Below are 17,232 nucleotides of genomic sequence, written 5' to 3'. Positions count from 1 at the left end.
AGATGCTCTAACAGCCTCTCCATCCTGGGCTGCTTATGGGAGAGAAAACCCTGCCAGAGTCAGGGGCCGGCTGCCCCGCCAAGAAGCCTGAGAGCCACCGACCCCCCCGACGGCCACAGAGGCCTTGTGGCTAATGACACTCCCTGCGTAAGGCCCTCGCCGCCCAGGCCAGGCCTGACTACACTAGGGGTGCCTGAGCAGGGGCTGGGACAGCGGGGCTGGGGGGTCCAGGAGGAAGCCCAGGCCCTGGGCGCCTGCCTGGAACCCCTGGTGTGTTTTGCGCGCTGCACGCCACTTGTTCAGCGATTTCACGCTACGCCGCCTGACAATGGAAGTGTGGAGCCCAATCTAAGTCTGTACTTCCCAAATGCCAACCTGTTTGTGAACACATGGCTGAACCCCAAATTGCTTTTAATATCTGGGCAGTCCCCACCGCCCCGCTGCAGTTTCAGCTCCGACAGCACCTCCATGACAAGCCCGAGGCCTGGGGCTTACAGCTCAATCTGCTGCTGGGCTGGTCACAACACCCGCGGTGTCCTCACGGCAGCACAAACACAGACACATGCCCTTTCAACACAGCAACAGCCCTGAGATACTTAACTACTCCTTTAGATCAAAAAGCCGAAATCCCAACTTCTGGATCTCTCTTCCTTTAGCTAAACCCAGAGTCTTCACTAGAGACGTTTGAGACTTTCTGAACTGAGTCCTGGGGGCATCTCTCAAGCCTTCCCTGCTGTAGACCCCTGTTCTTTTTCTAAACTGGATTGAAGGCAGAGAAACAGCCAGAAAAATAAAGGTTAGCTCATTCGTCCAGACCGGCGCGGCCAGGAGAGATGTCACACAGGCCACCTATGCTGCCTCCATTTTCCCAGTAGCCAGGAGAAAAAAGCAAAAAGAGGTGGTGTGCTGTGGTGGCTCACGCCTGTAATCCCAGCACTTTGCGAGGCCGAGGTGGGTGGATCACTTGAGCCCAGGAGTTCCAGAGCAGCCTGGCCAACATATTAAGACCCTGTCTCTATAAAAGGGTGGGCCGGTTGGGGGGAGGAGGGGGTGGTAAAATGAAACAGGTGAAATTCATTTTTTTTTCTTTGAGACGGGTCCTCACTCTGTTGCCCAGGCTCGAGTGCAGTGGTGCAATCATAGCTCAGGGATGCCTTGACCTCCTGGGCTCAAGAGATCCTCCCGCCTCAGCCTCCCAAAGGGCTGAGATTATAGGCGTGAAGCCATCATGTCCGGCCAAAATCCACCTTAATTATACATACATATATAATTTATATATATAAATTATGTTATATATATAATTTATATAATTTATATTTATATATAATACATATAATTTATATAACTTATATTTATATAAAATATATAAATTATTATAACATATATAATTTATATTTATATATAATTATAAATTATTATAACATATATAATTTATATTTATATAAATTATAAATTATAACATATATAATTTATATTTATATATAATATATAAATTATTATAACATATATAATTTATATATCATATATAATATATAAATTATTATAACATATATAATTTATATATCATATATAATATATAAATTATTATAACATATATAATTTATATTTATATATAATATATAAATTATTATAACATATATAATTTATATTTATATATAATATATAAATTATTATAACATATATAATTTATATTTATATATAATATATAAATTATAACATATATAATTTATATTTATATATAATATATAAATTATAACATATATAATTTATATTTATATATAATATATAATTATAACATATATAATTTATATTTATATATAATATATAATTATAACATATATAATTTATATTTATATATAATATATAATTATAACATATATAATTTATATTTATATATAATATATAAATTATTATAACATATATAATTTATATTTATATATAATATATAAATAATTATAACATATATAATTTATATTTATATATAATATATAATTATAACATATATAATTTATATTTATATATAATATATAATTATAACATATATAATTTATATTTATATATAATATATAATTATAACATATATAATTTATATTTATATATAATACATAATTATAACATAATTTATATTTATATATAATATATAAAGTATGTAATTCATATAATTTATATTTATTTTATATAAATATACAATATATAAATTATATACAATATATAAATTATACACAATATACAAATTATACACAATATATAAATTATACACAATATATAAATTATATACAATATATAAATTATATACAATCTATAAATTATACATAATATATAAATTATATATAATATATAAATTACATATAATATATAAATATGTATATTTTTTTGAGACAGTTTCGCTCTTGTTGCCCAGGCTGGAGTACCAGGGCACAGTCTCAGCTCACTGCAACCTCTACCTCCTGGGTTCAAGTGATTCTCCTGCCTCAGTCTCCCAAGTAGCTGGGATTATAGGTGCCCACCACCATGCCTGGATAATTTTTGTGTTTTTAGTAGAGACAGGGTTTCACCATGTTGGCCAGGCTGGTCTCAAACTCCTGACCTCAAATGATCCGCCCGCCTCTGCCTCCCAAAGTGCTAGGATTACAGGCATAAGCCAACGCACCAGGCCAAGGTCTGACATCTAGAAAATGCTGCGAGAGTCAAAGAATCCGGATCTGGCCCTGTGGTCTCTCCTATCACACCTCCCCCACGTCTGGATCTGAGAAGAATCTGCCATTTGTGCTGACCCCGGCTCTGAAGGAACTGGAAGGCTCCGCACTGGGAGGGACGATGGGAGGAAGTACCTGTTCTCACCCTGGCCAGCCCACTGCCCGTCCTGCTGCATCGCGAGCAGCCATGTGACCCCGAACCAGAGGGAGACGCCGAGAGGGGCAGAGGCTGAGGCTGTCTCTGCGGGGAAGACAGAGGGGCTGGGAGGAGCTGGGCTGTTCAATGCTGCCCAGAAACAGCAGCCCTGAGCCAGGGCCAGGTGGCCGAGCCTGGCCTGCCGGGACAGCTCAGTCCTACTTGGGGGCAGCCAGGAAAAGCACGCAGGGGACTTCAGGGACAGCCCTGGGAGGAGGCTCCCCGGCCCCCAGCCCCAGACAGGCAGCCAGGAAAGGGCTAGACCTGTGATGCCCAGACGGCCTCCTAGCTGCTTCCCTTCCCGGGTCCCACACTCCCCTTTCTGAGGCTTAGGATTCATAAGCCCCGTCCACATCCCCGTCACTGGGACCCCAAGGCAGAGACCATGGGGGAGGGGGTGGCCAGCCAAGGCGACCCCGTCCCACCCGTGCCCAGCAGCAGCTCTTGTGGGCTTCCCATCCATCCAGTAGCCTCCCACACCCTCCACGTGGTCGAGAACAGCCACACAGATGGCTGTACGTGGCGTGAGGAGAGTGGGGAACAAGCGCTCAGTTCAGACACCAATTGCTGGCCAATAATCGGCCTTCTGAGACCAGGAATGAGAATCACCAGAAAAAAATCAACCAAGGGCCACTCGCTGTGAGTCTTCCCACGGGCATGCTAAGCTCACCGTGACCTCCAGGGACCCCACCAGCAGGAAGCGCCCAGGCACTGGGAGCTGGGGGACTGCCACCGACAGGGGAGCAGGGAGGGAGGGGGGCAGATGCCTGAGTGGGCTCCTGCCTGGCCAAGCGGCCCCCAGGAGAGAGATGTCAGCAAACAACCCATCCCCAGGACCATGATGGCCAGGAGATGCCCAGGAGCCAGCCAGCAGGGGGGACAATGGTGCTGGTGGAGGAAACACCCCAACCCCTAGACCCAAGCAGCCGGCCATACCCAGGAGGCCCACGCAGGCCGAGGGATAGCTGGTGTATGGAACTCGCTGGAGATGGGCCCTGGGCCACCATCGTCCACCCGACCTGCCCACCTCCTCTCCAGTCTTCGAGGTAAGGAGCGTTCTAGGCAAAAGCTCTCTGAGGAGCCCGGAATCAGACCCTGGTTGAGAGCCCAGGCCCTGGGCTGAGCGAAACGGCTGCTGGACCAGCTATGGGCGTGTGGCTGCAGAGGCAAAAAAGAGCCTCCTCCCTCCCTGCTGGGACCCGTTCCCAGCAGGCAAGCTTTTACCTGAGTGGCCACTTTGCCGTAGTCAATCCACCGCAGGGTGGCGAAGTTGGTAGATTCTGCGCAGTTGAACCCGTGATTGAAGCCGGCGTGGTAGCCGTAGGGAAATGTGATCATGAATTCTCCAGCCTCCTGCGTGATCTGCAGAGGGAAAGGGAACAGGTGAGGGCAGGGCCACCGGAGGCGCACCAGGGGACGGGATGTGGGCACTTCCCAGCAAGTGCCAGGGAGCCAGGCTTATGAGCCAAGGGGGTTTCACGAAGTCATATGTGATCCAGCGGCTCCAGGGGCTCCAGGGCTCCAGCCCATTTCCCACGCGGCTCATGAAGGACATAGTGAGCAGCCGCAGCCACAGCTCTGCAACCTCCACTCGGCTCAGCCGGGCCCCTCCAGCCCCAGCAGCCCCTGCCCTGCCCCAAGGCGGCCATCAGCATCACCCCAGTGGGAGAACCGCAGATGGAGCCGTGGCTGGACACAATGCCCGTGGGGGTGTCTCCAGCCGGACCTTCACGGGGAGCGATGGGGGCCTCCTGCTTTGGAGGTGGCTGAGTCACACTCACAGTTACTGTGACACGTCCTGAAGCAGCTGGGGCTGGTTTCGGGGCAGGTGGTGCTGACAGCAGCTTTAGAGTGCTCTGAAGACAAGACACTGCATGCGCTCAGGACACCTTCTGCCCTCGCATGAGAAAGGAACCACCACTGCATGCGCAAAACACGCCAGGAAACGGCCTGCGACACGCCGCCATCCCAAGCCATCTTTCAATTGTATCCCAACAAGGGGATCTCCATGAGGTCATGGAGATCCAGAAATATCTGCACACTGGGGGCATGACCTGACACCACAGATCAGCACCCTGGAGAGCGGGCCAATGCTTCCAGACCCAGGTCCAATTCGGATGTTCAGCCCATTCGACTTTGCAGGTTTCTGAAGCAGGACCCCCTAAACTGAGGAGCCGAGGCGTGCGTGGCTGGGGTGGGGCCCATAATGACCCCAGACCCAAGGTTTCCCAACAGCCACCCCAAGGTCTGGAAGAAAAGGCAGGGCTGCCTACCAGGGCTGGGGGGCTACAGCCTTGTGCCCTAGGAACCCTCCCCACTCTGGGGACACTCGAGATGGCCACACTGACCCCCACTCCCTGCTCACTGCTAAGCCCATTGATAAAGCCTTTGAAAGACGACCATCCAGAAAGACCAACAACAAATTTGGAGTGATGGCTCCCACCTGCTGCACCCCGGGGCTCAGGCCAAGGGCTTCTAGGAGGTGGGGCTGTGGGCCCAATCCACAGACGTGGAAACTGAGGCTCATGAACTAGAATCCTTGAAGTCAAGTGGGCTCCTCGTCTTTATTTAACATCCAGTAAAACGCAGGGATCACAGGCTGCTCGGAGTTCTGGGCGTAACCACTGATCCAGACAGGAACAAAACATGCCGGGCCCCCAGGCACCCCTCCTACCAGCCCTCTACCAGGCCATCCCCACCCAACCACGCACGCGCTCTCGGTCACCACAGACCTCGTTCCCTCCTAGTGGTTCACATGAATGGCGTTGTACGGCAGGGACACATGCCTGTTGTCTTCCACCTGGCGTGCATTTCTGAGATTTGTTCCCACTGTCGTGTGCACCAGGCGACCGCTCCTTTTCATTTCTAAACAGTACTCGGTTGCGCGTGGATCTATGGTTATTTATTTATCTATCCTCCTGTTGATGGACGTGCGGGCTGTTTCCAGTTTGGGGCTCTCGTGAAGAAAACTGCTAAGAACACTTATGTACCAATCTTTCTGGAGACATATGTTTTCATTTCTCCTGAGTAAATATGCACAGAGTGGCATCGCTGGGGCACAGGGTACATGCTTCCGTTTCCAAGAAACTGCCGAACGGTTTTCCACGGCCATGGCACCGCCCTGCATCCACCCCGGCTGGGAGCAGCGTGCAGCTGCGCCCTCCTCACTGGCATCTGGTGGCGGTGTTCTGACGTGGCCGTCCTGGGGCTGGCGGTGTCTCCCAGCTGGCTGCCTCTGACTTCTACCGATGCTGGGCACTGAACCATGGCTTTCGTTCCTGCAGCTCCTTCGTAACGCCTCTGCTCAGGCCCCTCACACCGAATTCATCGGGCCATTTGTTTTCTTATCTCTGATTTGTAGGAGTTCTCAGCCTGCTGATCATTATATATTCCCCCAGAAAGATGAGCAGAGATTGCTGGATACACTGAAGTCGCCAATAAGCCATCAGAACTAGTGAGGCTTTCAGAAGCCAGCCACGGCGTCAGACATCAATCAAAACTGACACAGCTTGGAAAAACGTCAGTCCTTAAGAACACTATGATATTTTTCTTTTCAAATAATTAATTGCACCAATCAAGGGAAGTCAGTGTGTATTAAGTTATATTTTTAAATTCCCATTCAAGTGACAGCCATGTGCAGCAGAACGAGCACGCGGCAGAAAACAGGGGTGGGGGGGGAGCACACGTGGCCCCAGGGCCTGGCCCCCGCCGTGCAGGACATGGGGTCACCAGGGGCTGGCCCTCACTGTGCAGGACGTGGGGTTCTCTGGGCCAGCTTCTCCCCACTACGCTGGGAGCTCCGTGAAATGAGGGGCAAATAAAATTAAGGTTTGGGGCTTTTTAAAAAAAAGCGTAATTACTGGGCTGGGCATGGCTGCTCACACCTGTAATCCCAGCATTTTGGGAGGCCAAGACAAGAGAAACGCTTATGCCCAGGAGCTTGAGACCAGCCTGAACAACAGAGTGAGACCCCAACTCTAGGAAAAAAAAAAAAGTTAAGAAAGTAAAGTAAATGCCATTACTGATTCCTTTATCCTATTTGAGCCGGCTTCGGAAAGGCTTTTCCCTGACCACCTGCTCTAAGGCCAAGTGACGCCTCCCTGTCTCTCCCCTGGAGAACCAGGCCTGCAGGCATGCGTCAGGCAGACATCAGACTCAGAGCCTTCAGGGATCCAGCTGGGCCCCCGGAATGCCAAGATTGAATGGGGGTGATGGCAGCAGAGAGCCAAGCTCTCACGGTGTAAGGACCTCACTCCCCCAGTCCTCCTATGAACCAAGGCCTAGAAGAGAAAATGCACTCGGTTAGGACAAGAAGATTATGTTCCTGCGAGAAAACCTGCATCCTGGCGGCTTCGTTCCACACTCACGGTGTCTGTCCCCTGTGTCACTGCTGTCAACATTATCCAACAATCAATTAGAAGGCGTTGGGATGATGAATAGGCTTTGCGGCAAAGTCATCAGTGGTGACAGGACGCAGCCCCAGACACCAGGCACGGAGAAAGCCCGGAACTTGGTTTCCTCTGCGAGCTCTTGCAGAATAAATGAGGGAGTCAATGGCAGATTACAGAAGTACACACTTTTAATTATTAAAAAGCTCTGCTATTGATCGGCTTTTTCTCCTAGAAGTAAATACCATTACAAAGATTTATAAGGGGAGTGTGGGGAGTCACTCGTTTGAAGGCTGCCAGGAATTCAGATGAGGGGACCCACGCCGCTGTCTGGAAGGGACGTTCATCTCAAGCCCACGGCGTCTGAGAGGCTGAAGGACGGTCCCCAGGCCGGGCGGCACAGGGTGCTGCTCACTGCAGTGGGACAGGGGCCTTCACTGTGCCAGCCTCTGGAGAAACCGGCGCCCGGCCCCAGCAACCAGCTGGCGGTGTGGGGGAGCGCAGCCGTACTGCCTGGACCCCACCTGCTACCATGCATGGTGCCAGCAGCCGCTCTGGGGCTGGTGGTGAGCCACCTTTGGCTCAGGTTCAGGAACTTTACAGACAAACTGCAGTGCGATACAGATGCTGACCCGGGAGTCCAGGCCACTCACCGCCTGCCCACCCCTTCAATGGGCACCCCCCTCCAGGAAGCACCACTCTGGAGAAGGTTTTAGACAAACCAGCCAGAAAATCAGTACTTCTCACTTCCCTGAGCAATGCCGTGATCTGTCTGGTTTTGCTGGTAATGAATGATGTTCCAACCAGAAGACAGGGGAGAAGAGGAAAGGCCGGAAACCCGCACTTCTCCGAGCGAGATCTGCGCTGTCTGATGAATGCCTGCAGCGGCTGGGAGGCGGCCTCTGGGTTGCAGCCCCGCCAGGAAGAGCAGATCCCCGATGTGTGAGCTGATGCTTTGGCGGTTTGATTGAAATGTCACAAGCAATTTCCGGCTGGCTGACACTCAGGGCCTCACCACAGAGCACGCTCCCGAGTCTGCACATCACTCTTCCCGTGGAACCTCATGAGCTGGGCTGCGGCCCAGACCTGCCTTGCAGGTTCTTGGCATGCGCCTCTCACCTGCACAGAGCTGGGGACACAGGCCTAGACTCTCCCGTGGACAAAGGCTTCTCCATGGGGAAGGAACTACCTCGAGTGGGTGCAGTTGCTGAGCTGGACCCTGAGCACAGCCAGCTCTGCTCCTGGGACACCAAACCCCAGCTGTCCATCAAATCAGGTGTAGGGAGGCCCCACCCCCCGGCCTCAGGTCTCCTCCATCACAGCCTCTACCAGGAGCCCCTGAAGCAGTGAACTGAATGAGTTCACAGTCTTCACGGTGCAGGAGAGCCCGAAATGTCACTTCTAAACAGGCAGTTCTCTCCACGGCCGGGTGACATGGGCCGTGGGGGTGCCTGAGACTTAGGGTGTGGCCTGGGGCGGTAGGAACCAGGTTCCCACCTTGCATGGGGTGAGGGGCCCTGCCCTCTGTTTCTTTGGCAGCTTCCTGCCAGGTCAGCAGGGGCTGCCCCTGCCCTTCCACCCCTGCAGCCCCTGCGGAGGGGCCTCTGATGGCCACACCCAGGAGGAAGTTTTGGTTTGGTTTGGGAAGGGAGGTTAACACCCCGCCAGATTCAAGATCTGCCATCTTCGCTCCCCTGTGGAAGAGCCGGAGGCTAGCTGCTGAGCCATGCGGCCCTCCTCTGGCATGCTAATCACTGTTCTAGAAACTTCTCCAGGGTTAAACAGCTTATCTCCTGGGGTATGTGTGGCCACCTGGGCTTGGACCCGGTACCCACTTCACCCACAGGCGTGCAGGCCCCACCCCGTACGCACCCGGCTGAAGGGGATCCCGTACTTCTTCAGGATGATGGGCGAGATGAGGGTCATCTTATGCCGCAGGAAGGCGTCGCAGCCCTGCGAGCTCCCGGGGAAGAAGCCTAGGGCAGAAAAGACAGACGTCAGTCTCCCGGGCCACAGCCGGCCGGGGTCAGCGAGGATGCTGCCCTCTGGGCAGGCTGGCTCTTTCCTCCCATGAAGAGCGGGCGTGTGGGAGCACAGAGCACGGCCCAGATCTGCCCTTGGTTCTCAGGGCCCCAGTGCCTGCAGGTCGGGGAGAGGAGATGCGCAGGAGCCGCCCCATAGTGCCCTGCTGTGAGTTCTGCAGGTGGCAGACAGTGGTGACACCCTCTGGCCTCTGCGCAGTGACCATGTGAGCAGATGTCTGGACTTGTCTCTGCCCAGCGGCAGGGGCAGCCAAGGGCCTCCTCACCAGAGGAAGGACCAGGGTTACTTGTGTGACAAGGTGCCCACCCATGGCATACACTTGGGTCCCTCACAGAGCACGGCTATGCAGAGACTCCCCCTCCGACCTCCCCAGACAAAATCCACCAGACCACAGCCCACACAGTCGCTCGGTCAATGAGAGAGCACGATCCTGGGGAGAGGACACGGTGTGGCCGCTCTCACCACTCGGTCAACGAGAGAGCACGACCCTGGGGAAAGGACGCAGTGTGGCCGCTCTTGCTACTCGGTCAACGAGAGAACACGACCCTGGGGAAAGGACGCAGTGTGGCCACTCTCGTCACTCAGTCAATGAGAGAGCACGACCCTGGGGAAAGGACGCAGTGTGGCCGCTCTCCTCTCGGAGCTGATGTTCTAGAACCAGACCAGCCAGGGACGGTGGGGAGTGAGCAGTGCTGCCTCCCCCTTGGGCACCTGCTTTCAAGGCCATAAATGAGACTGTGCACCTGCCCCACACACAGCACCGCGGGTGTCCTCACTGTCACTGCACCGGTGAGGAAATCGAGGCCCAGGCCACCAACTGACTCACCCTCGGCCCCAGCACCACCAGGAAGTGGCAGAGTGGGCCTGACCCCGGGCTGTGGTCGGAGCTCACGACCTCTTCCTGTCGGGCCGTGCTCAGCATGGCGGGCTGCGTACATGTGTGTGGGGCTGTCTGTCTAGGAGTGGGCTCTGCAGCTGACTTAAAGCAGCGCCTGGGAAGCAGGCACTCACACCAGCGGCTCGGCGCCTTCACAAACCTCACAGCCAGGCTGGGCGCGGCGGCTCACACAGGGAATCTCAGCACTTTGGGAGGCCGAGGCAGGTGGATGGATCTCTTGAGGCCAAGAGTTGGAGACCAGCCTGGCCAACATCACAAGACCCCATCTCTACAAAAATAAAAATAAAAAATAAACCAAGCTTCCTAACTAGCACAGTTCAGGAATGTTTCCAAATCACAAGGTGAAGACCCGTGCATTTGGAGGGTCAGGTAAGGATGCCCCAGCTTCCCGGCAGCAGCTGCTGAGGCCCACGCCCCTCGGTGTGCAACACAATCCCTGTGCCAAAGGGACTTCCCTGAAGCAGCCGGGCCCCCGGAACCAACACCAGGGGAGCCAGACGGGCCCAAGCCAGGAACAGCAGTTCAGGGAGGGGACTCACCGCCTCATCTGGGGCACTTCCTGCTCCACCACCCACTCTGCAAGTGGCAACGGGCAGGAGGCCGGCCCAGGAGGCAGGAGGATGGGGGTCAGATGTGGACCAGGAGGGGCACGCCCGGGTGAAGCCCGGCTCCAGCACAGACTGCGGAGCCTAGGACCTGCTCCCCACCAGGGCTGCTGGCTCTCTCCCGGCTGCGTCTGTGTCCCCTGCCCTGTGACGGTAGAGAGGTACTGCCATGTGGACGACAGAGGTGTGGGGTGTCATGCCTGCAGCAGACAGGAAGCCCACAGGCGTCCACCTCCTGCAAGGACTGACCAACAGCCTCGGCCAGCCCGAGGGCCCTTCTAGAAGCCTGCACAGACCTCAAGCGCCTCCAGGACGGGACACACACCCATTGGGTCATTGGTGGAAGGCGGCACAGCTGTGTGCGAGAGCACCAGCACACGGAGGCCCAGGCACACGGGGAGGCGGGAGAGCGGGGCCACGGTGCTTCTGCCGACACCCAGCCGCACAGACACCACGGTGAGGTTTTGCAAAGTACAGGGGTTTGCCGAATCCAGCAACTTTTCTCCACACTAAAAGCATTTCAGTGAGACTTATGACTGCCTGCAGCCCGGCCCGCCGGCCTCTCCGCAGTTCCTCTTCTTAATGCACAGTTTAAGTGGCTCTCATTAAAGCTCTAACAAAGGCGCACATTTTAAGTGATTAGCACCAATAAGGCGCCAGCACATTAATGCTCTCTCCATAGGCTCCACAACTCTCCCGGCGAGCCCATTTGGAGCACAGCTATTCATTTTCCATATTAATCGCACACCCCTTCCACCGTCCCAATGATGGAGCACATCGCCTCCCCCAAAAAGAGTCTGGGAGGGGCACCTAGGAACACAAGGGGGGTCGGGTAGGCTTTCCCCATTAGTGCCCCATCCTGCCCCCAGCTGCCTTCCAGAGGGGAGGGCAGGGCCCTGAGCCAGAGGCCACAGGGGACGCAAGGTGTTTCCACGCAGCTGCAGGCATCTGACACATCCCACAACCTTCCTGACCCTCCTTGGCGTTCACAGCCAGGCTGGCTCCCAGAATTTTAGAAGCTGCTCTGCCCTGCTGAAGAGTGACTAGGGTCTCACTCTGTCACCCAGGCTGAAGTGCAGTGGCTCCATCACAGCTCACTGCAGCCTTGACTTCCCAGGCTCACGCTATCCTCCCGCCTCAGCCTCCTGAGTAGCTGAGACTACAGATGCGCACCACCACGCCCAGCTAATTTTTACAGAGACAGAGTCTCATTATGTTCCTGAGGCTGGTCTTGAACTCCTGGGCTCAAGCAATCCTCTGACGTCAGCCTCTCAAAGCACTGGGATTCCAGGTGTGAGCCACTGCACCTGGCCAGAGTCCATATTTTCTAAGAACCCCTGTGAAAGCATCACCAAGAACTAATTCTTCCCTGGCTCCCCCTCACCCAGCCCAGGCACTGAGCCCTCTGCACACTTAGAAACCAAACCAGCCCTCCAGGTGCCTGGCCTGGCCTCTGGGTAGAACTGGTCACATTCCAGGGAGAGGGGATGTGGCAGTGCTTGGGGACAGGGGTGGCCTCTCCAGCAGGCTCCTGTCAACCTCTGCTTTTCTAATGCGAAAGTCGCACTGGGTGAGAAGGGAGGGGACAGTGGCTAACTGTAGTCTCCGTTAAATATGGAGGGGGAGAAGTGGCTGGCAAGGATGGGGTGGCCCTCTCGATCTGGGCACCAGAGAGCACCCGGAGGGGCCCGCCCGGGTGAAGCCCGGCTCCAGTACAGACTGCGGAGCCTAGAGCCTGCTCCCCACCGGGGCTGCTGGCTCTCCCCAGGCTGCGCCTGCATCCCCTGCCCTGTGGCAGTAGAGAGGTACTGCCGTGTGGACGACAGAGGTGTGAGGTGTCATGCCTGCAGCAGACAAGGAGCCCACAGGTGCTCCCTGACCGCTCAGTGAGGTTTTCTTCTGTGGCTTTCTAAGTGTGGCTGGCTGAAAAATGGAACTCCAAGGCACCCACATGCTAACCCCTGGGACCTGTGAGTGTGGTACCTTCCATGCTGAAAGGGACTTTGCAGATGGGATTGAGTTAAGGATCTTGAGGTGGGAGAGCACCCTGGCTATCCGGGTGGTCCGATGTCATTCCGTGGGTCCTCAGAACAGCGAGGCAGAGGGACTGTTGGTTACAGCAGAGGAAAGTGAGGAGACCAGAGACAGAGGCTGGAGTGATGCGGCCCAAGTCAAGGGATGCAGGCGGCCTCTAGATGCTGGAGAAGGGAAGGCAGAAACGGGTTCTCCCCTGGGACCGAGCCAAGGGATGCGGGGGGCCTCTAGACACTGGAAAAGGCGGGAAATGGATTCTCCCCTGGTGCCTCCAGATGGAACTGGCCCTGCCTGCGCCTGGGTTTTAGCCCCTTAACATGCATTTTAGACTCCTGACCTCCAGAACTGTGAGAGAATGAACGTGTGTTGTCTTCAGCCATTAATTCTGTGGTCATTTGTTACAGGAGCCTCAGGACGCTAATACAACATGGGGAATGTTTCTTTAGCTTATGTCTTCAAATTTGTTTTGGAAATTGGTATTAAAAACATACAATGGGAGAAATGCTTTAATCTAGCTTTTCTTTCACAGCTTTAGTATGTAAGTGAGCTGGACCTTTGCTACAGCCTGTCTGTGACCGCAGAATTTCTACTATCAGAAGCGTGCTCCTAAGACCAGGATTCACCTGTGCATAAGAAAGGGGTCCAGGTTTCCAACAGAAACGCTCAAAAATACCAAGAGCAAAGCCCTCAGTCCAGAAGCCAGGAGAGCACATGCCAGAAGAGGGCCCAGCCCACTCCCCAAGGACTCCCTTCCCCTCCGTCCCCACCACCGAATCTGCCACACTTGGGCAACACTTCCTGCACAGCCACGTGACTCCTGGCGCAGTCTCTGGGACAGGAGACCCTTATTTCCCTAGAAAGACTGACAGTTCCCATCTCCAAAGCCAAAAGCCCATGGGAAGGGGGAAGAGAGCATGTGGCGGGCGTCCTTTGGCTCGAAGGTTTGGAAGGGACAGAGGACAGCAACCAGGCAGTCCCGGGAGCCTGTACTGAGGCTGGGTGAGAGCTCCTGGAAAAGCTGTGGCTGTCGCTTGCTGAGCTGCCTGACGCCGTCCTTGAAGGGTGGGGTACTCGGACAGGGCCCTCTCAACGCTGTCAGAGGAACAACGGGCCCTCACTGACCCTCACCCCTCACGCACCCCAAGCTGTCCACCTGCCAACCCGGAGGAGCCAGCTCTTGAGCAGCTGGGAATGGACCAGCGGGAGGGAGGAACTGCTTTAGCCAGCTGTGTCTTTTCATGACTCTCCAGGCACTTAGGAGCAGTGAGGTGTCATGAAACTTGCACCCCTGTTGTGCTGTGATGCCGGCGCTGACACGGGGACCCTGCCCAAGTGCCTCAGGGCTGGGTGGTCAGGGGAGCTCAGGGTGGCCCCACCCCGGGTGTCTCCAGCTGTCTGACTTGTTTCCAAGCATCCCACAACCTGATCCCACACGCTGAGGATCTGGCACTCCCTCAGGCACATGCTGGGACCCTCTATGACAAACCCCTTCTTTCCCAAGAGTCCCCAGGGAGCACATGAACACGAGCTGGTGGCATCCCCAGTGGGGACATTTGCCAAAGGTGTCCAGGTTGGGTCGCAGCAGAACAAGGGCAAACGCCGTGCGGCCACCATGTCTGCTCCCCCGCAGGTGAGCGGACTGCTGGCTGAATTGTCTCCTTTCCTAGGCTTTCTCAGAATTAGCAAGGGCACAGTGTGGGGTCAGGTGATGGGAGGAAAATGAACACAGGCTGCCCTCCCTGGGCCCTGGCAGCCTTTGACCAGGCGCAAGAAGTTTGCGCTAAGAAAACTGGAAAACAGGAGCGTCTGGGCATTCTGTGCAAATTTCACAAGAGACAAACTGCACAGCAGAAGGGCGTGAATCTGACCATGAGGGTGGGAGGAAATGGAAAAAATCACACAGTAATGGCTCAAAGAATGTCACCACTCCCCAAAACCCAAACCCAGACCGCAGCAGAGCCCGGGGGACGCCAGCTGCTCTTCCCCACCCACAGGCCCCTCCCACCTGGTCCCAGGTCCCTGGGGCCCTCAGGGCAGGCACCTACCGATGGCCAGCCGCTCCAGGCGCTTGCCGTGCTCTGGCGGGATGGCGTACCTGCGAGAGAAGGGAGGCACATCAGAGGCAAGATCGGTGGCAGCCACGCAAGGGGGTGTCCCTGGTGGGACCAGCCTTGGGGAGACGCAGACAGTGCCCAGGGTAGAAGCAAAGTGGAGTCATGGTCAGGGCTGTGTGGAGGGGATGGCCGGGGGCGGGGGCTTTCAGGACGGAATCCGTAAGGAAGCAAGGTGGGGCAGGTGGAGGAGCGGGGAGTGAGGACCATGGCTCGGTGGCTTGTGACACACTCAGAAAGCCAGGAGTGGGGATGCTCCCGGTTAAGCGGCACTCCACCTCGAGGAGGCTGAAAAGGCAAAAAACAAAAGTACTGGATTGGAACTGCGGGTGGCGAGGGGACCCTGGGGGGGCCGAGTCTGGAACAGGAAGCATCTGGGGCCCCCGGAGCTGCCAGCTCGCTCTCCAGGCCCACGTCACGGTCTCCAGGCCCACGTCACCCTTTCCCGGCACTGGGAGCCAACAGGGAAAAAGCAGCTTTGGAAATGAGAAAAGCTGCATTTGTCACCGACTTTGTAAGTTTTATTTTTACACATTTTACATTTGAAAGATCACCAAGGCTCCATCATGAATAAGAAAGACGTAAGATGAAAGTGTGCAAACACACGAAGCGAAGTGGGGGTGGCATCCCGCTCATGCCGTACCAGAAACTGGAGACCTGCGACGCTAGGACTCTCTTCCCATCAGGGAGGGTGGGCACCAGGAGCTGCAGCCTTGAGGGCGAGCGAGAAGCCCCAGTGCCAATGGGGACACCACCCAGCCCACTCCCGAGGCCTCCGGCAAAACAAAAACCTCAATTTCCAAGCGAAGGGGACGAGGACAGGGCCTCGGGGACTTGAGGGCGCACAGCTGAGTGCCAGCTGAGGGTGGTCAAGTCCCATCCTCGACCCCAACTCTAGAGTAATAAGGCCAACAGCTCCCGTTCTAGAACAGTCACAGAGATGAGAGGACACATGATATGGTCTCTCCCCCAGACCCTCCCAGGGCAGAAGCAAGACAAGGAAAAGCTCAGAGGGTGGGAGACGGCCCCTGCTCCACTACAGCCCCTTCCAGCTGAAAGGCCACTTTGTTTTTTAATGAAATAAAGAAGCCAGGTGCGGTGGCTCACGCCTGTCATCCCAGCACTTTGGGAGGCTGAGGCGGGCAGATCACCTGAGGTCAGGAGTTCAAGACCAGCCTAGCCAACATGGTGAAACCCCTCCTCTACCAAAAATACAAAATACCAGCTACTCAGGAGGCTGTAATCCCAGCTACTCGGGAGGCTGACGCAAAAGAATCGTTTGAACCTGGGAGGCAAAGGCTGCAGTGAGCCAAGATGGTGCCACTGCACTCCAGCCTGGGCGCGAGAGTGAGACTCTCTCTCAAAACAAACAAACAAACAAAAAGGCCGGGTACAGTGGCTCACGTCTAATCCCAGCATTTTGGGAGGCCGAGGCGGGTAGATCACGAGGTCAGAAGTTTGAGACCAGCCTGACCAACATGGTGAAACCCCGCCTCTACAAAAAATACAAAAATTAGCCGGGCGTGGTGGCAGGCACCTGTAATCCCAGCTACTCAGGTGGCTGAGGCAGGAGAATTGCTTGAATCCAGGAAGCGGAGGTTGCAACGAGCCAAGATTGCGCCACGGCACTCCAGCCTGGGCAACAGAGCAAGACTCTATCTCAAAAAATTTAAAAAAATAAAAATAAATAAGGAGGGGGCAGGAGCCAGAGAAGAGGCGAGCATCATGGAGTCTCTAATCTAACAGGACACAAATAATTAATTTCTGGGCATGCTCCCAGGGTCCCTGGCCGAGGCGACCCCAGCACCTTCAACTCTGTCGTCCTCAGAGAGTCTTCCACTGTCTGGACAGGCGTGCGTTCCTCTTTTTTAAATGGGCTTTTATCATTTACATAAAGATGAGAAAAGTTAATCCCAACCAAAGCACCTTTGTGGGATTAAAGACCCCTCCGCACAGGGAATGAAACACTCTGCTCCTTCTGGGAAGATGCTGGGGACGGGAAGGAACTAATTTATGGCTCCAAGGCTGCGATGATTAATGCCATATCCCCAGCCTACAATGCTGCTCCACTTAATTACTGCCTGTAATTGGGAGTTGTAAAGATAAGATTAATTGAATCTGGTGAATGTTAAAAGTTTAATACATTGGAACGTGGCTCTGGCGTTATCAGAAAGCACAGACTGCGGGACGCAGGCCCAGCGTTCAGAGGAGCGGCCCCCAGAGAAATCACAAAGGACTCTTGGACAAGAGGCCGGACAGCC

At 54.1% G+C, this 17,232-nt stretch overlaps 1 protein-coding gene across 6 annotated transcripts in view; it reads right to left on the bottom strand.

The window, feature by feature from the left end:
- Positions 1-17,232, bottom strand: part of KDM4B (lysine demethylase 4B) — a 185,892-nt gene that overhangs the window by 67,895 nt on the left and 100,765 nt on the right. For all 6 annotated transcript variants that reach the window (XM_019015988.4, XM_019015991.3, XM_019015987.4 and 3 more), the window contains 3 exons: positions 14,906-14,955; positions 9,153-9,256; positions 4,117-4,254 (listed from right to left, as the gene is read on the bottom strand). In XM_019015988.4, the coding sequence (XP_018871533.1) occupies positions 4,117-4,254; positions 9,153-9,256; positions 14,906-14,955 (292 nt within the window). The remainder of the gene's footprint in view (positions 1-4,116; positions 4,255-9,152; positions 9,257-14,905; positions 14,956-17,232) is intronic.

This window comes from Gorilla gorilla, chromosome 20 (assembly GCF_029281585.2).
Source record: "Gorilla gorilla gorilla isolate KB3781 chromosome 20, NHGRI_mGorGor1-v2.1_pri, whole genome shotgun sequence".
Lineage (NCBI taxonomy): Eukaryota > Metazoa > Chordata > Mammalia > Primates > Hominidae > Gorilla > Gorilla gorilla.
The sequence above is the reverse complement of the archived record's forward strand: the minus strand, read 5'-3'. Positions and strand labels throughout refer to the sequence as shown.